At 43.3% G+C, this 24,911-nt stretch overlaps 1 protein-coding gene across 5 annotated transcripts in view; it reads right to left on the bottom strand.

Annotated features, from left to right (window-relative positions):
* LOC115109555 (liprin-beta-1-like) overlaps window positions 1-24,911 on the bottom strand; it is an 83,801-nt gene that overhangs the window by 23,068 nt on the left and 35,822 nt on the right. For 3 of the 5 annotated variants that reach the window (XM_029634568.2, XM_029634564.2, XM_029634566.2), the window contains 11 exons: window positions 24,516-24,560; window positions 20,247-20,308; window positions 19,973-20,057; window positions 17,047-17,192; window positions 16,513-16,622; window positions 15,381-15,441; window positions 15,235-15,267; window positions 14,543-14,711; window positions 2,286-2,445; window positions 383-520; window positions 68-218 (listed from right to left, as the gene is read on the bottom strand). In XM_029634568.2, coding sequence (XP_029490428.1) covers window positions 68-218; window positions 383-520; window positions 2,286-2,445; window positions 14,543-14,711; window positions 15,235-15,267; window positions 15,381-15,441; window positions 16,513-16,622; window positions 17,047-17,192; window positions 19,973-20,057; window positions 20,247-20,308; window positions 24,516-24,560 — 1,160 coding nt within the window. The remainder of the gene's footprint in view (window positions 1-67; window positions 219-382; window positions 521-2,285; window positions 2,446-14,542; window positions 14,712-15,234; window positions 15,268-15,380; window positions 15,442-16,512; window positions 16,623-17,046; window positions 17,193-19,972; window positions 20,058-20,246; window positions 20,309-24,515; window positions 24,561-24,911) is intronic. The other 2 variants (XM_029634565.2, XM_029634567.2) reach the window with 1 other exon arrangement.

Here is a 24,911-nt window from a genome sequence, read left to right as displayed (position 1 = left end):
TTCCATTTAACCTTTATTCATACAGGTCAGTCTCATTGAGATACAATCTCTCCAGCTCAGTTCTCACCCTCTCTAGATCCTGCTGTGAGGCCTGCAGCAGAGTCTGTCCAGAAGAGATCCACACGTGGGCCATGTTCAGGTAGAGTCCCAGTCCCTGCTCCTGCAGCCAGTCACACACCTGCTCCTTGGACCAGCGGGCAAACGGGGTGTCCAGGTCACTACAAGCGAGAGAATTACAGTAGGACACACTAGCTTATATTTCTGAATGACTTGACCATTGTAGTTTCGATTTAACTTCCTCATCATCATTAAAGGGGAGTGCACTGTGCACACTAACTTGTCGTTTCAAATTAATTCAAGGTTAGTGCATATTCACACTAACGTGTTGGGTGATTGCTGTAGGTCCCGGGACCATCCCAGTCTGGGTCCTGCTGTGGCCCGGACTCCGCCCCTCTTGAACTCGACCGGCTCTGATAGGTTGTCATCCAGGTTGAACGTGGTGGACTGACTTCTCCTCAGCCTTAAAAGGAAAAAAAAAAAACACAAAAAAAAAATTAATAAATTAAGTCTGGTCATGGTTGAAAGTTGTGGAGTGGTGGAGTAACCACTGCAGAAAGCAATTTTTTATACAATAATACATCTCCAAAACATGTTTCTGTTACTTACAGTTGAAGTCGAAAGTTTACATACACTAAGGTTGGAGTCATTCAAACTCGTTTTCAACCACTCCACAAATTTCTTGTTAAACTATAGATTTGGCAAGTCGGTTAAGACATCTTCTTTGTGCATGACACAAGTCATTTTTCCAACAATTGTTTAGACAAGATCATTTCACTTTTGACAGTTGACTGTCTTTGAACAGCTTGGACAATTTCAGAAAATGTCACGGCTTTAGAAGCTTCTGATAGGCTGATTGACATCATTTGAGTCAATTGGCGGTGTACCTGTGGATGTATTTCAAGGCCTACCTTCAAACTCAGTGCCTCTTTGCTTGACATCATGGGAAAATCAAAAGAAATCAGCCAAGACCACAGAAAAAATATTGTAGACCTCCACAAGCCTGGTTCATCCTTGGGAGCAACTTCCAAACGCCTGACGGTACCACGTTCATCTGTACAACAATAGTACGCAAGTATAAACACCATGGAACCAAGCAGCCCTCATTACCGCTCAGGAAGGAGATGCGTTCTGTCTCCTAGAGATGAACGTACTTTGGTGCGAAAAGTGAAAATCAATCCCAGAACAACAGCAAAGGACCTTGTGAAGATGCTGGAGGACACAGCTGCAAAAGTATATATTTCCACAGTAAAACGAGTCCTATATCGACAAAACCTGAAAGGCCGCTCAGCAAGAAAGAAGCCACTGCTCCAAAACCGGCATAAAAAAAGCCAGACTACGGTTTGCAACTGCACATGGGGACAAAGATCGTACTATTTTGGAGCTTTGCTGCAGGAGGGACTGGTGCACTTCACAAAATAGATGGCATCATGAGGTAGGAAAATTATGTGGATATATTGAAGCAACATCTCAAGACATCAGTCAGGAAGTTAAAGCTTGGTCGCAAATGGGTCTTCCAAATGGACAATAAACCCAAGCATACTTCCAAAGTTGTGGCAAAATGGCTTAAGGACAACGAAGTTAAGGTATTGAATATGGCCATCGCATAGCTCTGACCTCAATCCTATAGAAAATGCATGGGCAGAACTGAAAAAGTGTGTGCGGGCAAGGAGGCCTACAAACCTGACTCAGTTACACCAGCTCTGTCAGGAGGAATGGGCCAAAATTCCCCCAACTTATTGTGGGAAGCTTATGGAAGGCTACTCGAAACGTTTGACCCAAGTTAAACAATTTAAAGGCAATGCTACCAAATACTATTTGAGTGTATGTAAACTTCTGACCTCTGGGAATGTGATGAAAGAAATAAAAGCTGAAATAATTCATTTCTCTCTACTATTATTCTGACATTTCACATTCTTAAAATAAAGTGGTGATCCTAACTGACCTAAAACAGGAAATTTTTACTAGGATTAAATGTCAGGAATTGTGAAAAACTGAGTTTAAATGTATTTGGCTAAGGTGTATGTAAACTTTTGACTTCAGCTATATATTGCAGGCTAAATCAGATTAAGATTAACCAGGGTTGCATTCATTAGCGCACACCGTAGAAAATTGTTTTGGAACAGAAAACGAAAACAAGCATTTTGTATTGGACAAATTCAAGTAATCACTCCCTTTCAGTTAGTGTCCTTCGTTTGGTGTTCCGTACCAATCATCTTTACACTCACTTTCCAAAGAGTGCCTTGATTCCCCTGGACTTCTTCTTGCCCTCGGGAGAGGTAGTGGAGGTCACACTGGTCAGTGTGTTGGTGCTGTCGCTGATGGCTGACCTCTGGGGTAGCCCGGCCAGGTCCAGATGGTCAGTGCCCCCCTCTCGCACGGTCTCAGCTGTACAAACAAGGCATCAGCACCGCCATGCTACCATGCTGACTGAGGTGACAGCCATGGGGCGTGTCCAAAATTGCACCCTATTTCCTATGTAGTGCATTATATTTGTCCAGGGCTCTGGTTAATAGTACACCGTATAGGGAATAGGGTGCAATTTCAGACAAAACCATGCACAGATATCTGCTTCCCAGGGTCAGAGGCTGAGGCAATCCCCAGACAATGAGATCATGGGGATGGCATCAACACTAATTCCCTGACAGTCTGGTCTGTTATAACCCGCTAATTAAAAATGTTTTAAATACCCATAAAAATCTGTCTGTTTAAGCTAGAGATCTATTCCTTGCATGTGCTACCCGATGTCGGCCTTCCGCATCTGCGGTGGAAAGTGGCAGAGCTACAGCGCTGTTGGTAAGACAAGGAGACATCTCACAAAAACATCTGTAGCGTCCGATAGGGCTGTGACAGTTCCGGAATTTCCAGTAACAGTTACTTGTCATGCAAACGTCCACGGTCACTGGTATAACGATTCAAATAGAAAAATGAAGGCACTCTGGTTTCCTCCCCTATTCTTCAAAAGAATCGATCCCTCGACTCCTTGACCGTTGACACCCATGTCTGTCTACCTGATGGCTGACATGCCTTCCTATACCTGGTTGTGCCTCTCCCATCGCTCTTTCCCTCTCTTTCTTTGCTGTGAAAGATGCGAGAGTTTGTGTTCTCGAAGTAGACTAGGGCAAATAGTTTCCTCTGTTGCAAAAATACTGAATCTTAGGAGTCGATTCCTAGCGGAGAAATGTGAGTCGACGGGCAAGGAATCGATTATTATGGAGTCAACTCCCAATCACTATCACGCAGTTGCAGAAGTGCAGCTCACCAAGAATGACATTTGGTAGTTAATTTCAGCACAGATGAAGGCTTTTAGATCATTTTTGTATCTTTGTAAACCGGATAAAATGTATAGCTAGAGATGTAGCTAGGCTGCAGATACAGATCATGCAAACGTTACAGCATCAAAGGGAGCATGTTGAAGAAGGGAGTTAAGGATGAAAAACTATTGTTTATAATAGTCATTCGTTTACACTACTGCTATTGGGAATGTTGGATATACTTTAAAAATAAAGTTAATAAATATTTTCTAAAATTCTGAACGGTTTGGTCTGCACTCTATGGGAAGATGAGGCTCTCACGAACACGACGGTGTTCTCCATTTTGTTCTACGACAAGCCCCACGGGACTCGTCTGAAGGTAACCTGCTACGGGTTAAAAACAAATAAAGGAAATAGGGATCCACGATATATCAGTGAACATATCGGAATTGGACGATATTAGCTAAAAATGCATATATGCATAACTATATAAACGTAGGTACATGACGTAATGACGCCACGTAAAATGTTACACGTGCAACACAGCATTCCTAACCTAGCCCACAATGTCTGCTGTGTGGATCGAGCAGTCAACAAATCAAGAAGTTATTTGAAAGAGTAAGAACATTTCAGCGAGACAACTCAAAAGGCGAAATCCATTAATACCAAGATAATGGAATTCATTGCCCTTGACAATGAACCGTTCTCTGTCGTGGGTGACGTGGGCTTTCACCGACTGGTCGAGCACCGGTACACACTACCAAGCGAAGTGCGTTATTTTTCAGATGTTGCCCTACCGGAGTTACACAGTAATAGAGTCACTGGTATTAGCTTCACGACATACTATGCAATGCCGTTTGAGTCTTTGCGTGTCAAAAAGATAAACGTCAAATAACACTATTTGATGTGTTAAATAAGCTTTAATTTGACATGTCAAATAACACAGTTCTGTTATAGAATGTTGTGTGTTCTGAATTTGCACGTGCAAAACAAGTGGCACCACTACTATCAGTAGCACTGTCAAAGCTGTACAAAAAAAGTCTACAAACAAGCAAACACCGGCACAAACGATGTGTTCACAAATCAAAATCTATTTGTCACATGGTCGGCAGATGTTAATGCGAGTGTAGCGAAATGCTTGTGCTTCTAGTTCCGACAGTGTAGTAATATCTAACAAGTAATCAAACAATTCCCCAACAACTACCTAATACACACAAATCTAAAAGGGGTGAATGAGAATATGTATATGTAAATATATGGATGAGCGATGGCCAAGCTTCATAGGCACAGTGCAATAGATTGTTTAAAATACAGTATTACATGTGATATGAGTAATGTAAGATATGTAAACATGATTAAAGTGGCATTATTTAGAGTGCATTGTATAAAATGACTAGTGATCCATTTATTAAAGTGGCCAGTGATTGGGTCTCAATGTAGGCAGCAGCCTCTCTGAGTTAGTGATAGCTGTTTAGCAGTCTGATGGCCTTGAGATAAAAGCTGTTTTTCAGTCTCTCGGTCCCAGCTTTGATGCATCTGTACTGACCTCGCCTTCTGGATGGTAGCGGTGTGAACAGGCAGTGGCTTGGGTGGTTGATGTCTATGATCTTTTTGGCCTTCCTGTGACATTGGGTGCTGTAGGTGTCATGGAGGGCAGGTAGTTTGCCCCTGGTGATGCGTTGTGCAGACCGCACCAACCTCTGGAGAGCCGTGCGGTTGAGGGCGGTGCAGTTGCCGTACCAAGCTGTGATACAACCCGACAGGATGCTCTCGATTGTGCATCTGTAAAATGTTGTCAGGGTTTTGGGTGTCACACAAAATTTCTTCAGCCTCCTGAGGTTGAAGAGGCGCTGTTGTGCCTTCTTCACCACACTGTCTGTGTGAGTGGACCATTTCAGTCTGTCTGTGATGTGTACGCCGAGGAACTTAAAACTTTCAACCTTCTCCACTGCTGTCGGTTGGTAATAAAGCATTATTTGTTTGACCACAACTTCTGGGGTAGCTAGCTTTAGCTTGGTACCGAGCAGGCAACAATACAACCAGCCTGAAAACAAATGGCCAGTAGAAACTGCAGTCATTTTCATTATTCTTAGCAATGATTTAGGAATCCTTGTGAGTAAGTATTAGGTAGGTAGCCACGTGTGGTTTGCTTATTGAAATTGAACTTTAGTTCATGAAAATAAATAGCTAGCCAGCTACTTAACCCTGTTGCCAGAAGCTAATGATATAAGCAGCCAGCTAGCTTCATCTGACTAGTGAGGCTCGACTGGACAGGGTTGTGTTGTGATGCTAGCCACAAAAAGGATTAGGCACAATAGCGTAATATGCGGTTCGCCTGAAAGTGATGCAGAAGGTCATAATTGGTGGAATTGTGCCATATTTAGACTAGATCATGTTAAACAAGGTTGGAATAAGAAGCAATGAAATGGGGTATATCAGTCTACTCAGTGACACCCACAGAACACAACTGTGAAGAGTTCACGCAAATATTAGCACTGTAGCACTTATCGCGGGACTGTGACTGTGTGAAAACACCTCCCCAGTCAGCCTATTGTGTGTTTTGACATTCATATTCCACTGTACAGCTTTACCTAAGGATCAATGAAATGGGGTATCAGTCTACTCAATACCCAAGATATGTTTTCCCAACGTCCTCCTCAGAGTTATCAGACTCAAACATCCACGCAGTATTGTTTTTCCTCTGGAATAGTGTTCAATACACATAGGTTGACAATAAATGTGGCTCAATTCACATCTGTTTCAGAGTCCCGCAATAAGAGCTACGATGCTAACATTCTCTGGGTGTCACTAGGTAGACTGATAACCCATGTCATTGATTCACAATCCATAGCTAAGGCTGTATAGTGAAATACGTATGCCCCCAATGCAATTCTAAAGTATAATACATCCAGTGTGATTTCAACAGATTTTTGTCAAAGTAACAAATTGTCTTTTGTCGTTTTTATTATAACATTCCAAACTCATTTAGCATGATCTATTCCATTATGGCATTCCACTAATTGTATTAATTTGCATCACTGTCAAAGACATACATTAATTTTGAAGGCTAACCGAAAAGTCCCCTATTGTGGCTAATCCTTATTGTGGCTAGCTTCACATAGATGGGTCCGACCACCATTAATCAAATAAGAACTGTCTTATAAATTAGGGTTATTTTAGATGACACCTAGCTATATAGTTAGCGAGCTAAGTATAGCTATTGAAACAGATGATCGTTTTGCTATGTTTTGGGGGAACATTGATTGCATCCATGAGCTAGCAAGATTTGTTTTTAATGACCAGCACTTTAGGTGCGCGAGAACTTTACCAGCATCATAGCACACGTATCGATGACTCATTGTGACATATGAGATACGAGTGATCGTGTAATCAATGTGCAATAACTACGTAAAACAAGAATGAACTTGTTAAATTATGTGATGTGCAGTCATATTCAGGTCCTGATTGGTCAAATAGCTGGGACAGAGACATGTCAAACAACATTATTTGACGTGTATCTTTTTTGACACGCGAAGACCCAAAAGGGGTTCCATAGTATGAGAAATCCTGGTTGAGAAAGAAACGACTGAACAAATGAACAACGAAACAGAACAGCACGTAAGTGAAAGATATGGGTTCTGATTATATGTTTCCAAGATGGCGTAGCAGTAGTTGTCCTGTCGTATCGTCTCTCTGTAAATATCGTCTCTTTTTCGTTTTAGATATTTTTTAGATATTTTTTTTCTTCGCATATCCTTAACATTTTGCTAAACCTAAGCTTCCAAATACTCTTCTGCAACCCGCCAATGTAGCTACTTTCCTAAAGTAGTTATATTTACTTCGGAACCGGACCCTCTCAACTGAAGCTAGCCAGCTAACTACCAGCTATGCTAGCGGTCATCAACTAACCTTTAGCTTGGAAAGCTCTTGCCAGTTCGAACAACGCGACGCTAACCAGAGCATAACGGACCTAATTAATTTTTTTTACCCCCGGATTCCCACCACAAACGGAACATTCTTCAGCTGGATCCTCGCAACTAGCTATCGAGCTAAACAGCAACCCTGGTTGATTACTCCTGGCTAGCGTTTCCACCCACGTAGCTTGAAGCTAGCCCGGCCAGAGCTCCTAGCATACTCCTGGGCTACAATACCTTGACTACGACCGGTCTATCGATATCACCGCATGAAGAGGAATAAACAGACTCACCCCATCGCGACGTCCTCCAAAGGCTAACTCTCTAGCCCTCGCTATCTCCTTGCTTGCTAGTTCGGCACGCTAACTGCTAGCTTGTTTAGCCCAGGTCCGCTAACTACTACCTTGTTTACCCCGGCCTGCTAATCTGTTAGCTTGTTAGCACAGGCATGCTAACCGTCCCGCCGCGTCCCAAAAACGCAGTGGCCCATATGTACTCTCTCTCTTCCCGATTTAAAAAAAAAATTGTTTATACCTTCCGGAAACTTGCCTCACCCAATGTGATACGGAATCGCTATTATCTTTATTTTTAGAACACACTCAAGAACCTCCAGAAGCTAACCAGCTAGCTAGCTACAAGCTATTTAGTCATTGTTAGTTTTCTTAACCTGGATAACACTCGCCAGCCCAGCCCCCCTGCCCCATCCACCGCTGCCCCCTGGACTCTGATCACTTGGCTACATAGCTGATGCACGCTGGACTGTCCATTAATCACGGTACTCCATTCTGCTTGTTTGTTTTATCTGTCGGCCGAGTTGCCTAGTCAATGCCATCTCACCTGCTGTTGTTATGCTAGCTGATTAGCTGTCGTCTCACCCACTGTTTTAGCTAGCTTTCCCAACTCAACACCTGTGTTCACTGTATGCATCGCTGTATGTCTCTCTCAAATGTCAATATGCCTTGTATACTATTGCTCAGGTTAGTTATCATTGTTTTAGTTCACAATGGAGCCCCTAGTCCTATTCCTCACACCCCTGATACCTCCTTTGTCCCACCTCCCACATATGCGGTGACCTCACCCATTACAACCAGCATGTCCAGAGATAAAACCTCTCTCATCATCACCCAGTGCCTGGGCTTACCTCCGCCGTACCCCACCATACCCCTGTCTGTGCATTATGCCCTGAATATATTCTACCATGCCCAGAAACCTGCTCCTCTTATTCTCTGTCCCCAACGCTCTAGGCGACCAGTTTTGATAGCCCTTAGCCGCACCCTCATACTACTCCTTCTCTGTTCCGCGGGTGATGTGGAGGTAAACCCGGGCCCTGCATGTCCCCAAGCACCCTCATTTGTTGACTTCTGTTATCGAAAAAGCCTTGGTTTCATGCATGTCAACATTAGAAGCCTCCTCCCTATGTTTGTTTTACTCACTGCTTTAGCACACTCTGCTAACCCTGATGTCCTTGCCGTGTCTGAATCCTGGCTCAAGAAGGCCACCAAAAATTCAGAGATTTCCATACCCAACTATAACATCTTCCGTCAAGATAGAACTGCCAAAGGGGGAGGAGTCGCAGTCTACTGCAGAGATAGCCTGCAAAGTAATGTCATACTTTCCAGGTCCATACCCAAACAGTTCGAGCTACTAATTCTGAAAATTACTCTCTCCAGAAATAAGTCTCTCACTGTTGCCGCCTGCTACCGACCCCCCTCAGCTCCCAGCTGTGCCCTGGACACCATTTGTGAATTGATTGCCCCCCATCTAGCTTCAGAGTTTGTTCTGTTAGGTGACCTAAACTGGGATATGCTTAACACCCCGGCAGTCCTACAATCTAAGCTAGATGCCCTCAATCTCACACAAATCATCAAGGAACCCACCAGGTACAACCCTAACTCTGTAAGCAAGGGCACCCTCATAGACGTCATCCTGACCAACTGGCCCTCCAAATACACCTCCGCTGTCTTCAACCAGGATCTCAGCGACCACTGCCTCATTGCCTGTATCCGCTACGGTGCCGCAGTCAAACGACCACCCCTCATCACTGTCAAGCGCTCCCTAAAACACTTCTGTGAGCAGGCCTTTCTAATCGACCTGGCCCGGGTATCCTGGAAGGACATTGACCTCATCCCGTCAGTTGAGGATGCCTGGTCATTCTTTAAGAGTAACTTCCTCACCATATTAGATAAGCATGCTCCGTTCAAAAATGCAGAACTAAGAACAGATACAGCCCTTGGTTCACTCCAGACCTGACTGCCCTCGACCAGCACAAAAACATCCTGTGGCGGACTGCAATAGCATCGAACAGTCCCCGCGATATGCAACTGTTCAGGGAAGTCAGGAACCAATACACGCAGTCAGTCAGGAAAGCTAAGGCCAGCTTCTTCAGGCAGAAGTTTGCATCCTGTAGCTCCAACTCCAAAAAGTTCTGGGACACTGTGAAGTCCATGGAGAACAAGAGCACCTCCTCCCAGCTGCCCACTGCACTGAGGCTAGGGAACACGGTCACCACCGACAAATCCATGATTATCGAAAACTTCAACAAGCATTTCTCAACGGCTGGCCATGCCTTCCGCCTGGCTACTCCTACCTCGGCCAACAGCTCCGGTCCCCCCGCAGCTCCTCGCCCAAGCCTCTCCAGGTTCTCCTTTACCCAAATCCAGATAGCAGATGTTCTGAAAGAGCTGCAAAACCTGGACCCGTATAAATCAGCTGGGCTTGACAATCTGGACCCTCTATTTCTGAAACTATCCGCCGCCATTGTCGCAACCCCTATTACCAGCCTGTTCAACCTCTCTTTCATATCGTCTGAGATCCCCAAGGATTGGAAAGCTGCCGCAGTCATCCCCCTCTTCAAAGGGGGAGACACCCTGGACCCAAATTGTTACAGACCTATATCCATTCTGCCCTGCCTATCTAAGGTCTTCGAAAGCCAAGTCAACAAACAGGTCACTGACCATCTCGAATCCCACCGTACCTTCTCCGCTATGCAATCTGGTTTCCGAGCCGGTCACGGGTGCACCTCAGCCACACTCAAGGTACTAAACGACATCATAACCGCCATCGATAAAAGACAGTACTGTGCAGCAGTCTTCATCGACCTTGCCAAGGCTTTCGACTCTGTCAATCACCATATTCTTATCGGCAGACTCAGTAGCCTCGGCTTTTCGGATGACTGCCTTGCCTGGTTCACCAATTACTTTGCAGACAGAGTTCAGTGTGTCAAATCGGAGGGCATGTTGTCCGGTCCTCTGGCAGTCTCTATGGGGTGCCACAGGGTTCAATTCTCGGGCCGACTCTTTTCTCTGTGTATATCAATGATGTTGCTCTTGCTGCGGGCGATTCCCTGATCCACCTCTACGCAGACGACACCATTCTATACACTTTCGGCCCGTCATTGGACACTGTGCTATCTAACCTCCAATCGAGCTTCAATGCCATACAAACACTCCTTCCGTGGCCTCCAACTGCTCTTAAACGCTAGTAAAACCAAATGCATGCTTTTCAACCGATCGCTGCCTGCACCCGCTTGCCTGACTAGCATCACCACACTGGATGGTTCCGACCTTGAATATGTGGACACCTATAAGTACCTAGGTGTCTGGCTAGACTGCAAACTCTCCTTCCAGACCCATATCAAACATCTCCAATCGAAAATCAAATCAAGAGTCGGCTTTCTATTCCGCAACAAAGCCTCCTTCACTCACGCTGCCAAGCTTACCCTAGTAAAACTGACTATCCTACCGATCCTCGACTTCGGCGATGTCATCTACAAAATGGCTTCCAACACTCTTCTCAGCAAACTGGATGCACTTTATCACAGTGCCATCCGTTTTGTCACTAAAGCACCTTATACTACCCACCACTGCGACTTGTATGCTCTAGTCGGCTGGCCCTCGCTACATATTCGTCGCCAGACCCACTGGCTCCAGGTCATCTACAAGGCCATGCTAGGCAAAGCTCCGCCTTATCTCAGCTCACTGGTCACGATGGCAACACCCATCCGTAGCACGCGCTCCAGCAGGTGTATCTCATTGAGCATCCCCAAAGCCAACACCTCATTCGGCCGCCTTTCGTTCCAGTACTCTGCTGCCTGTGACTGGAACGAATTGCAAAAATCGCTGAAGTTGGAGACTTATCTCCCTCACCAACTTCAAACATCAGCTATCTGAGCAGCTAACCGATCGCTGCAGCTGTACATAATCTATTGGTAAATAGCCCACCCATTTTCACCTACCTCATCCCCACAGTTTTTATTTATTTACTATTCTGCTCTTTTGCACACCAATATCTCTACCTGTACATGATCATCTGATCATTTATCACTCCAGTGTTAATCTGCAATATTGTAATTATTCGCCTACCTCCTCATGCCTTTTGCACACATTGTATATAGACTCCCCTTTTTTTTCTCTACTGTGTTATTGACTTGTTAATTGTTTACTCCATGTGTAACCTTGTGTTGTCTGTTCACTCTGCTATGCTTTATCTTGGCCAGGTCGCAGTTGCAAATGAGAACCTGTTCTCAACTAGCCTACCTGGTTAAATAAAGGTGAAATAAAAAAAAATAAAAAAATTCTACTGGTAATGGGGATATGCGAAAAATAACTTTTTGGTCAGTGTGTGTGTGTGTGTAACCTTTAACAAGGCAAATCAGTTAAGAACAAATTCTTATTTACAATTATTGCCTATCCCGGCCAAAACAGGACGACGCTGGGCCAAATGTGCCTCCTAAGCACGGCCGGATGTGATACAGCCTGGATTCGAACCAGGGACTGCAGTGACGCCTCTTGCACTGAGATGCAGTACCTTAGACCGCTACGTCCATGTGTGAGTTAACTATTTAACTGTACGAGAATGCTTAAAAGGCTGCTAAAAAGCGTGTTTTTTTTGGCAAGGAAAACATCAGTATCGGCCAAAAATGTCATATTGGTGCATCACTAAATGGAAGTATGGAAGTCGTTGTGTCCCCACCCCATCTAGCATTCTTATATCTCCTAGATATAGGACAGACACTCTAAAACCTTATTCCTTATGATTTACTTTGTGCCATTTATGAATGTTATTCAATGTGTTTCTTTGGGCTACAGCAGTAAAGTCCAAATTCAATCTAAAATTCCAAATCAAGTTGCTAAATGATCTACAGCAGAACCATTTTAAAACAATTCCATATGTTAGGTTAGTAGAACCCCCCTTAATGCATGCAATGGACTGGAGACTATAAAAGCACTAAAGATAACTTTAGTTATAGGCCTTACATAATTCAAAAGACTAGTTATGCACTGGTGTAAAGACAAAACAGGACTGAAATGCATACAATTCCCATTTCCTTATTAGACTTAAACAGAGGATAATTCGTGCAAACACACATTCCTAAAAGGAGACTCACCTCACTGAGCGTGTACATGGGAGAGAGGTGGTCTAACTTGAGAAACAACAGTCAGGATCTGACGGTGGTTAGTGCGTTTAAGGAAACGGCTATATGAATGTTGGCATTTCAATTCCTATGGGGTGGCATCATTGCAGATGACATCATCTGGTAATAAGACCCAGATATAGTTTGGTGCGAGGGGAGTTTGAACAGAAATAGAAAAGAGCCCATATACATGCAGAGTTTGCATACAAAACGCTGTCTCTCAGCTTTGATGCTGTCCAGCACTGGTGCTCATAAAAAGCAGTTTGGCGAGGAACAACCGCAGGTAACATGGGTGTGGTTGTATACAAGGAAGTATGGTGTAGCTACTGTAGAATTATATACTAAACGGACGACCACAATAGGAGCCACGACAGGGCCTTGCCATGGGTGCATGGTGGCCTGAGAGTAACCTCTATGTCAAATGTCTAGAGTGGAAATTCAAACCCTTTCTTCTCTATGCATGAACTCCCAAGTTATATCAACATGAGCATGTTTCATTAAGTCTGGGAATAAAAAGGTCACCGCCAAGATTTTTAAGACTTGGGTGAATCATGAGTTCTGAAATTGAATTACAAAGAATAGAAATTCCTACCCTTACTTTCTACCAACATGTCTACCAATATGTCTTGGAATATAGAAGTCACCCTCAACTCATATACCATATAAAGTGGGCACCCAAGAGAGTTCAAAACCTATAATACATTTCTAAGTGTTGGGAGACATTTAATTACAAAGGACACCTCAGCTTACACAAGTTTATGAGTTAGGTGAAAGTCGAAAGTCAACAGTTGGTTGAGTGTGTTTAGGAAGGAACGGGGTGGGGGGGAATGTTATGAGGTCAGGGGTCATATCCAGTACTGGTCATTCCTCCAGAGAGGCCATACTGCAGCCCGCCTTGCCCTGAAGACATAATGGCTCCATTATTCTGTACCTAGCATAGGGGCACTTGCAATCCAGCTGCGGTCATCACAATGCGTTACACAAAGCACAAAGAGGCCAAAGGTTACTGAAGGGAAAAACAACAGGGGATATATTCATAGTATGATGGTAGGGGCAGGAGGCAGATAACACATACATACAAAGCACACACACTAGGCTACATTTTCACAATCAGACAGGGAGAACAGTTTGTGAGACTAGTAATTATGCTGTTTGTATGTATTTTAACTATGGGTGTGGTTAAAGGGGCATACATTTAAAACAAAAAAAAGCTACATCCGAAAAACTAAGCTCTTTGGAAAGAACCGCTCAGTCTTCAGAATAAAACAAAGACTGTGCAGAGCCGGTGTGGTACCAACTCCACTGCATGTCAAATATGACTCCCTGTGTAAACCCTTCCCATTGTTTCTCCTCTAACCCTCTAACTTCCTTACTGTCTGAATTAAGTGTCAGAAACACGTGGGGTTCGAATTTATTGGCAGCCTTGATAAAGATGAGGAATGGCTGTATAAAATAAATCATTTAAAATACTAGGCTATATTCTATGCTCCAAAAAATGTGGATATTTTATTATTTTATACTAATACAATTGCTCAGAGAAAGACATTTTGCTGTATATACACTGCACATATATTTAAAAGCAAAGAATAACACTACAATCTTACTAATCATGTCATTAACAGTTCAAGTCAAAAGAGCACAAAAGAAGCAAAATAACTGTCAAAAACCATTGAGTAGCAGGGCCCTTATTTAAAAAAGCATCTCAGAGTAAGACTGCTGCTCTAGGATCGGTTTTGCCTTTAAGCTCATAATGAACAAAGTTACATGGACAGGGAGGAGCTGATCCAAGATCAGCACTCCTACTCTAAGTTGCTTTGTGAATATGGGACCTGTCCCCACAAAGCTTCCACCTGAGACCCACAGCCCATTCACACACATTAGGCCATCCATCCACCCTATCTTACCCAGGTTAGGGGTGCTGGCTGTCCTCTTGCCCCCCTTGATCTTGAAGAAGCCTCGGCCAAAGGAGGAGCGAGCCTTCTTGGTACCGAAGCTGTCGTCCTCTGGGCGAGATGAAGAGGGAGACCTGGGCGGGCGCTCGCTGATCTTACCGATGTCCTCCACAGCCTTATTCTGAACAGTAGTAAAATACAGAGTTGACACGTCAATTTGACATTTTAGTCATTTAGCGGACGCTCTTATCCAGAGTGACTTACAATCAGCGCATTCAACTAAGGCACAGTAGGTACGAATAAACATATCACAGTCATTGCAAGTAAAAACCTCCTTCAAAAATAGCCGTTATCTGCTAAATCAGTTCACACAATGCCAGAAGCAGGTCATTTCACAGACAAGTAGTAATAAATAAAAATTGCATTTGAAAATAACTGACAGTGTAGAGTTGGCTTTAAGTGTAAAGGATTGATCAATTTCAATGCAATATGATAGAAGGCAATCAAACGCATGCAATGAAACCAAGGTGAAACTCAATCACTCACTTTACTGATGCTAACCTCATAAGGAATAGGTTATCAGCCTTTTAACAAGACGGATGAGGCCAAAGAGGAAAACAATTTAAAGAATGATAAAGGGAGGAGAAGCAAAAAATAAAGTGTCTGACCCCGAAATATGGAAGGACTGTAGAGAACAGACTCACCTCTGTTGGCTTTTCGTCAATCACCAATGTAATCTGTCACAGGTATGATGACATGGGATGGAGTGTTAATGACGAAATTCAATGATCAAATCAAATCATGATAATGATGACTTTAGAACTTCAAGGGAATTCAGAAATATCTTTACCTTTTCACTGTTGCTGACATATAAGTTTTCCTGACTCGCTGACTTTGGGACACGCAGGGACCTAAAATGGCAAAGCTCATCACAGTGAACACTACAAGACTTTAATCTAGTCAATGTGCCAAGTGGTGCGGTCAAAGTGCGGTACTGAACCGCTGGCCTTCGGCAGGAAGACAATCTGACAGACAGCGGAAGCTTTAAGCAAAAGGATAACGACACGTGGCTTCACACCATGGGCATACTCACTGTGGAGTATCACATGATAGGGGAGCCTCCTGTGACACTTCCTGATCAACCTGCCTCGCTGCAGAGTGTTGGGACGCTAACACCATGCTAACACAGACAAGCTGTGAGCTGCCTGCTACACGCTATACTGTACACTGTCAAACATGGGTGTGGAGGCTATCGATATTTGTCGTAGGAAGCCTTATTTGTCAGTCAAGCAGATTTAAACACCCTTATGGGACACCTTGGACCTCGTGGTGTCCAAATGTCATGAATTATGCCCCATTTACCACGCTAAGGCATGATATCTTGCCTAGGTGTTGACCTTTTCCATAGCCGGGTCTCATTTAAGGAACTAGGTCTACACACCAGTCAAGAAATCTCTCTTTCCTAGTCAGCTCACTCTGCTCAGGGGCAAACTAAGGTACACAGGTACTTTGTTCATCCAAGGTAAGATATCACTCTAATGCAAGATATCACTCCTCATCTTGCCTTAGCGTTGACCTTTTCCACAGCCGAGTCTCATTTGAGGAACTAGGTCTACACACCATTCAAGACATCTCTCTTTCCAAGTCAGCTCTGCTCAGGGGCAAACTAAGGTACACAGGTACTTTGTTCATCTAATGTTCAAATTAAGGTACTTTGTTCATCAACAGGTGTGTACACAGTAGCAAAACATTTTGCAATGTAAACAAGAGTGTCTATTGGGGAAATTCAGGTAGGTCCGTTCCCGCTTTGTCCCGTTTGGTTCCTAGTAAAAAGAACAGCACTGGACAGACACCCAAAGCCAAACACTAACGTTGGTCTTGAAGAAAAGCAGATGTTGTTCTGGAAGAAATGTGGAAATTGTCCCACAGGTTTAGCTGAAGCCCGTTACAAAGATTATAGATAAGCATCTAGTTCAGCTCACCTCTCAGGTTCAGCTTGGTTAAGCTCTGGCACGCTCAGAGCGCAGGCTGACTGGACTGTAGGGCGGGTTGTTGCCAAAGGCACTTCAGGAGCTCCATAGTGCGTCTCCAGCTATGCATTGAGGCAGAGGACCAAAACGGGGAAAACCATGTAGTAAAATACAACCGCCATCAAAGTCAGATGTTACTTTTCTCTGTTGTGTCAAGGTGTTTTCACGATTTAGTAGACTAAGGCTAACGAGCAGTCAAGACAATGGTGTTGTCATAATTCAAAAAGACAAGTGTCACTGCAAAGCTACATTTAATGTTATCAGACTAATTTGACAAAGTGACAGCGACTCAACACCTCGTTCAGAAGTGTGAAATCTAAGGACAGCATGTGTCATCATTGACTGTTTCATTGGTTGGAGGACATCAAGGATTTTTGAGAAGGTCTAATGAGGATGACCGATGAACTCATAGAAATATAATCTGTTCCGTGATCCGAGGGCCTTAGCCTGTTTAGTCAATCTATAAATCATCACGTAATCCTGTACCTCGTCTGGGCTCTTCACTCCTACTTCCTCGACTCCAGCTAGCGCGTGCCTCTCCGACTCCAGGGCAACAGGGGTGGTTGTCGTTGACATCACAGAGAGGAAGTTGTCGCTGTTACTCTCATCACTCTCACCATCTTTGGTTTTGTCTGGAATGGAAGAGGAGTTATTTTTAGCAGTCAGCTTTGAATGTAGCCTAGAGAGAGAGTTCAGAGTTGTCCATTCTATTGGAGCCCAATGCCAGAAATGTGAAGCTTTGAAGTTTAAAGATTTGACTTCAATAACACTTCTATCAGCTCTTACAAATCACTTCTGTATCACTACTTAAACTGCATCTGACAGGTCATTCACAAGGTCAGCATCGTACTACACCGGCTCTGACGCTTGTCAGATGTGGCAGGGCTTGCAAACCATTACAGACTACAAGGGGAAGCACAGCCAAGAGCTGCCCAGGGACACGAGCCTACCAGACGAGCTAAACTACTTCAACGCTCACTTTGAAGCAAACACTGAAACATGCATGAGAGCACCAGCTATTCCGGATGACTGTGTGATCACACTCTCCACAGTCGATGCGAGTAAGACCTTTAAACAGGTCAACATTCACAAGGCCACAGGGCAAGATGGATCACCAGGACGTGTACTCCGAGCATGCACTGACCAACTGGCAAGTGTCTTCACTGACATTTTCAACCTCTCCCTGTCCGAGTCTAATACCAACATGTTTCAAGCAGACCACCATAGTCCTGTGTCCAAAAACACTAAGATAACCGGCATAAACAAATACCGACCCATAGCACTCACGTATGTAGCCATGAAGTGCCTTGAAAGGTTGGTCATGGCTCACAACATCATCATCCCAAAACCCTAGACCTACTCCAATTTGCATACCACCCCAACAGATCCACAGATGATGCAATATCCATTGCACTCCACGCTGCCCTTTCCCACCTGGACAAAAGGAACACCTAAGTGAGAATGCTATTCATTGACTAGAGCTCAGCGTTCAACAGCAAAATGCCCTCAAAGCTCATCAATAAGCTAAGGACCCTGGGACAAAACACCTCCCTCTGCAAATGGATCCTGGACTTCCTGACAGGCCGCTCCCAGGTGGTAAGAGTAGAGAACACATCCGCCAAGCTGATCCTCAACACAGGGGCCCACTCATGGGTGTATGCCCAGTTCTCTCCTGTACTCCCTGTTCAATCATGACGGCACGGCTAGGCACGACTCCAACACCATCATTAAATTTGCCACTGACACAGGCCTGATCACCGACAACGATGAGACCTCCCTATAGGCTGAGGTCAGAGACCTGGCCGTGTGGTGCCAGGACAACAACCTCTCCCTCAATGTGATCAAGACAAAGGAGATGATTGTGGACCATAGGAAAAGGAGGAGAGAGCATGCCCCCATTCTCATTGACGGGGCTGTAGTGGAGCAGGTTGAGAGCTTCAAGTTGCTTGGCGTCCACATCACCAACAAACTAAGCACACCAAGACAGTCGTGAAGAGGGCACGACAAAACTTATTCCCCCCCAGGAGACAAAAGATTTGGCATGGCTCCTCAGATCCTCAAAAGTTCTACAGCTGCACCATCGAGAGCCTCCTGACTGGTTGCATCACTCACTGGTATGGCAACTGCTTGGCCTCCGACCGCAAGGCACTACAGAGGATAGTGCGAACGTTCCAGTACATCACCGGGGCCAAGCTTCCTGCCACCCAGGACCTCTGTACCAGACTGTGTCAGAGGAAGGCCCTAAAAATTGTCAAAGACTCCAGCCACCCTAGTCATAGACTGTTCTCTCGGCTACCTCACGGCAAGCGGTACTGGAGCACCAAGTCTAGGTCCAAGAGGCTTCAAAACAGCTTCTACCCCAAGCCTCCTGAACATCTAGTCAAATGGCTACCCAGACTATTTGCACCGGTTTCCTCCAGTATCTTCACAAGGTCCTTTGCTGTTGTTCTGGGATTGATTTGCACTTTTCACACCAAAGTAAGTTCATCTCTAAGAGACAGAACGCATCTCCTTCCTGAGCGGTATGACGGCTGCGTGGTCCCATGGTCTTTATACTTGCGTGCTATTGTTTGTACAGATAAACGTGGTACTTTCAAGCATTTGGAAATTTCTCCCAAGGATGAACCAGATTTGTGGAGGTCTACAATTTTTTCCCCCCTGAGGTCTTGGCTGATTTCTTTTGATTTCCCCATGATGTCAAGCAGAGGGACTGAATTTGAAGGTAGGCCTTCAAATACATCCACAGGTAGACCTCCAATTGACTCAAATTATGTCAATTAGCCTATCAGAGATTCTAAAGCCATGCCATAATTTTCTGGAATATTCCAAGCTGTTTAAAGGCACAGTCAACTTAGTGTATGTAATCTTCTGACCCACTGGAATTGTGATACAGTGAATTATAAGTGAAATATGAATATGAATATGAAATCTGTAAACAATTGTTGGAAACATTACTTGTCATGCACAAAGTAGATGTCTTAACTGACTTGCCAAAATTATAGTTTGTTAACAAGAAATTTGTGGAGTGGTTAAAAAACAAGTTTTAATGACTCCAACCCAAGTGTATGTAAACTCCCGACTTCAGCTGTATGCATAGTCACTTTAATAACTCTACCTACACGTACATACTACCTCAAATAACCGGTGCCTCACATTGACTCTGTATTGGTGACCCCCTGTATACAGTCCCGCCATTGTTATTTCACTGCTGCTCTTTAATTACTTGTTACTTTTATCTCTTATTCTTATCTGTATTTTTTTTAAACTGCATTGTTGGTTAGGGCTCGTAAATAAGCATTGCACTGTAAGGACTACACCTGTTGTGTTTGGCGCATGTGACTAATAACATTTGATTTGATATACATCAAGGTGATCGGACATGGTTTTAGAAATAGAACATGGCTTCTCAAACCTTTCTTCTCTTGCACTGACATCACCATGTCCTGGACCTTCTTGTAGCGCTGCAGCGACTGCCTCAGCTCCTCAATCTTACGATCCTACAGGTGCAGAGGGGTCACAAAGGTCAAAGTACAAGCCAGGTGACAAGGTACAGAGAGATCATTTTTTTGAACAGAGGTTCAGAGAGGTTGTAACCTCTTCTTTGGCCTGCCACATTAAACTTGACAAGACAAACTATCCGAGAGTAATGAGATGGGGGTGAAGGGGTCAACTGTAGTTCACTGTACCTTCTCCTCATTAGCTGCCATCAGTGACTCCACCGCTTTTTTCATTCTCTGCACTTCCACATCTGGAGGGTGAAGAACTGGATTTCAGCAAGTGAATATACAGCAGTCAACCATGGTCAATTCTGGGCAAAGATATGTCTGGGGTCCTCTGACTGACTCATCCATTGTGACCCATGGTACAACAGTATATATACAGTATATATATCTATTCAGAGTGGCGTCTCTGTCCGTTGTCAATATACATCGTTATACAACAGTACTATCTAAACGGACAGGGAATGCTCCTGAGGGACATTTTGGCTCCCTGTCCATCTAGTCTAACCACTTCCTAGTCTCACAGTAAGATAAACACACCATCTAACACAGTTGGGGGAACCTTGAGGTGGATGATTTGGACTTGGTGGGTACAGCCATGTCAGTGTGCTGTTCTGTCACAAAGAAATAATGAGAGGAGACATTGTGAGGAGGACAAGGATGATTTTGATGAGGGTTAGCAGACAGCACACTGGGTGTTGATGGTGGGAGCAAGTGGTGAGAGGAGACGGGGGTAAGGAAAGGGTGAGGAGAGGCCTGTGTTAAAAGGTGATTATTGTTGTTTGTAGGCAAAAGCAGGATAGAAGCACAGACTGAACAGTGAGCTCGCATCCATGACAGGTGGCAGAAAGGGATGTTTTGTGTTTTTCTTTTTGCATGTAGACAGGTAATGATCTTATACACACTCCCCTACGTATTTATTTGGACAGTGAAGCTAAAACGTTTAATTTGGCTCTATACTCCAGCATTTTAGATTTGAGATCAAATGTTGTATATGAGACAATTAAGGGTATTTTCATACATATCTGTTCCACCGTTTAGAAATTAATGCACTTTATGTATCTAGTCCCCCAATGTCAAGGTGTCTTAAGTATTTAGACAAATTCATGAATAATTTAATACATTTTGTCAAAAGTTTAGTATTTGGTCCTATATATACACACAGTACCAGTCAACAGTTTGGACACACCTACTCATTCAAGGGTTTTTCTTTATTTTCACTATTTTCTACATTGTAGAATAATAGTGAAGACATCAAAACTATGAAATAACACATATGGAATCATGTCGTAAGCAGAAAAGTGTTCAATTAAAATATATTTTAGATTCTTCAAAGTAGCCACCTTCTGCCTTGACAACAGCTTTGCACACTCTTGGCATTCTCTCAACCAGCTTCACCTGGAAGGCTTTTCCAACAGTCTTGAAGGACTTGTGCTTAGCACTTGTTGGCTCCTTTTCCTTCACTGTGGTCCAACTCATGCCAAACCATCTTAATTGGGTTGAGGTTGGGTGATTGTAGAGGCCAGGTCATCTGATGCAGCACTCCATCACTCTCCTTCTTGGTCAAATAGCCCTTACATAGCCTGGAGGTGTGTTGGGTCATTGTCCTGTTGAAAAACAAATGATAGTCCCACAGAGTGAAGGAAAAGGAGCCAACAAGTGCTCAGCACAACTCCTTCAAGACTGTTGGAAAAACATTCCAGGTGAAGCTGGTTGAGAGAATGCCAAGAGTGTGCAAAGCTGTCATCAAGGCAAATGTTGGCTACTTTGAAGAATCTCATAAAATATATTTTAATTTGTTTAAAACTATTTTGCTTACTACATGATTCCATTTCATAGTTTTGATGTATTCACTATTATTCTACAATGTAGAAAATAGTAAAAATAAAGGAAAACCCTTGAATGAGTAGGTAGGTGTGTCCAAACTTTTGACTGGTATTGTATTTCTAGCACACAATGACGACATTAAGCTTGTGAATCGACAAACTTGTTTGATGAATTTGCAGTTGTTTGTGATATTTATGCCACTATCTTTCTCACTAATCGGTTTTCACGATTGATTCATGATTATCCGTAATCATGGTAGCATCCACATGAATGTAGAAGTGTTCAAGTACATTCTATTCTTATTTAAAATTTAAAAAAGGTGATTCCAAAATGACACAATACATTATTTACCATGAATCTATACACTATTAAGTGAATCACTACTAAGTGAATCAGACATAGTAGTACTGTGACCCTGGAGCAAATTAGAGTAAGGTGCTTTGCTCAAGGAGACAGACAGATTTTTCACCTTGTCAGCTCGGTTATTCAAAGCAGCAACCTGATGTTACTGGCTCAATGCTCTAACCACTAGGCTACCTGCCGCTCCACATGCATTGTGCTTTCATTTCTGAACGGTTAAATAGATACAGTGATGTTACTGGCTCAATGCTCTAACCACTAGGCTACCTGCCGCTCCACATGCATTGTGCTTTCATTTCTGAACGGTTAAATAGATACAGTGATGTTACTGGCTCAATGCTCTAACCACTAGGCTACCTGCCGCTCCACATGCATTGTGCTTTCATTTCTGAACGGTTAAATAGATACAGTGCATTCAGAAAGTATTCAGACCCTTTGACTTTTTACACATTTTGTTACATTGCAGCCTTATTCTAAAATTGATGACATTGTTTTACAAACAATAACCCATAATGACAAAGCAATTGTTTTTGTTTATTTTTTGCAACAAAAAAACAAAATGAAAAATCACACAAGTATTCAGACTCTTTACGAAGTACGTTGTTGAAGCACCTTTGGCAGATATTACAGCCTGGAGTCTTCTTGGGTATGACGCTACACGCTTGGCACACCTGTATTTGGGGGGTTTCCTCTCATTCTTCTCTGCAGATCCTCTCAAGCTCTGTCAGGTTGGATGGGGAGCGTCGCTGCACAGCTATTTTCAGGTCTCTTCAGAGATGTGCCACCACCATGCTTCACCGTAGGGATGGTGCCAGTTTTACTCCACATGTGACGCTTGGCATTTCAGGCTAAAGAGTTCAATCTGGGTTTCATCAGACCAGACAATCTTGTTTCTCATGGTCTGAGAGTCCTTTAGGTGCCTTTTGGCAAACTCCCAGCGGGCTGTCATGTGCCTTTTATTGAGGAGTGGCTTTCATCTGTCTACTCTACCATAAAGGCTTAATTGGTGGAGTGCTGCAGAGATGGTTGTCCTTCCGGAAGGTTATTCCATCTCCACAGAGGAACTCTGGGGCTCTGTCAGAGTGACCATCGTGTTCTTGGTCACCTCCGTGACCAAGGCCCTTCTCCCCTGATTGCTCAGTTTGGCCAGGCGGCCAGCTCTTGGAAGAGTCTTGGTGGTTCCAAACTACTTCCATTTAAGAATGGAGGCCACTGTGTTCTTGGGGACCTTCAATGCTGCAGAAATGTTTTGGTACCCTTCCCCAGATCTGTGCCTCGACACAATCCTGTCTCGGAGCTCTACGGACAATTCTTTCAACCTCATTGCTTGGTTTTTGCTCTGACATGCGCTGTCAAGTGTGGGACCTTATACAGACAGGTGTGTGCCTGTCCAAATCATGTCAAATTAATTGAATTTACCACAGGTGGACTCCAATCAATGGAAACAGGATGTACCGGAGGTCAATTTCCAGTCTCATAGCAAAGGGTCTAAATACTTATATGTAAATAAGTTTTTTTTTTTTTTTGTAATACATTTGAAAACTTTCTAAAAACCTGTTTTCACTTCATTATGGGGTATTGTGTAGACTAATGAGGGAAAAAAATATTTAATACATTGTAGGATAAGGCTGTAACGTAACAAACTGTGGAAAAGCGGTCTGAATGCACTGTATGAAAATAGGCTCAAATAAAAAGGTGAAATTCTGTACTGTCGCCTCAAAACATTTGATCTAAAATCCCAAATGCAATCTTAAAGCACAATTCGTAAGTTTGATTCCCATTGTAATCAATATGTTGTGTAGAAAGTTTTTGAGGCTGTTGAAATCACAATACCAAAGAGGCGCAGGTGAGTTAATTTGAACAGTATATATTTCTTGTTGTGTGCAGGTTGCGTTTCACACTATTTGCATTTGAACTTCATCTGGTTGCCATGGAGAACAAAAAACAAACAGATTTCATCTTTAAGATATTTCCATTAAGTAAACTTACTCTACGATTCTTAAAGTACATAAAGGCCAACCTTTCTGCAATATAAACCACTGATAATCTTTTCATTCACCTCCCTGAGTTCTAAAATACCGGTGGCTGAACTGATCTGAACTGATAATAAAACGATTTCACAGAATATACATTATATTAAATAGCTTTCCAATGGGTTATGGAGAAGCAAGGTTCAGATGGGTCATTCATGCCCATACATGCAACAGTGACAGTTGTGCAAGAGCAAATAATAATAAATACAAGCATTGATAAAACCCATAACCTTACGTTTCTCTTTCAGCCTCTTTTTAAGAGTTTCATCTGGGTGAGAGACTAAACAGGACACAGAATTACTGTATGAAACAAAAACTGGCTCCAGATTCTGAAGACTGTCCATCATGACTTCTGTCAAGACTGGATTCTTTTAAATCATGTTGATTGGTCACAAAATATGACAGATATTTCTGAGATAATATTTTTTAAGCATAATAAGACAAATGATTATACATGCTTAGAACACGTTATAATGCATTATAACTATCGGCTTTAAGTAAAGCTTTACCAAAATGTTATCATCTGGGCTTAATGGAACATGTTTGTCTTATGGGGTTGGTTTCCCAGACACATATTTAGGCTAGTCTTGAACAAAGAACCACATTTGAAAGACATAATAATAACACAGTA

This window comes from Oncorhynchus nerka, linkage group LG25 (genome assembly GCF_034236695.1).
Source record: "Oncorhynchus nerka isolate Pitt River linkage group LG25, Oner_Uvic_2.0, whole genome shotgun sequence".
NCBI classification, from domain to species: domain Eukaryota; kingdom Metazoa; phylum Chordata; class Actinopteri; order Salmoniformes; family Salmonidae; genus Oncorhynchus; species Oncorhynchus nerka.
Note: the sequence above shows the minus strand (reverse complement) of the source record. Positions and strands in the feature narration are given on the sequence as shown.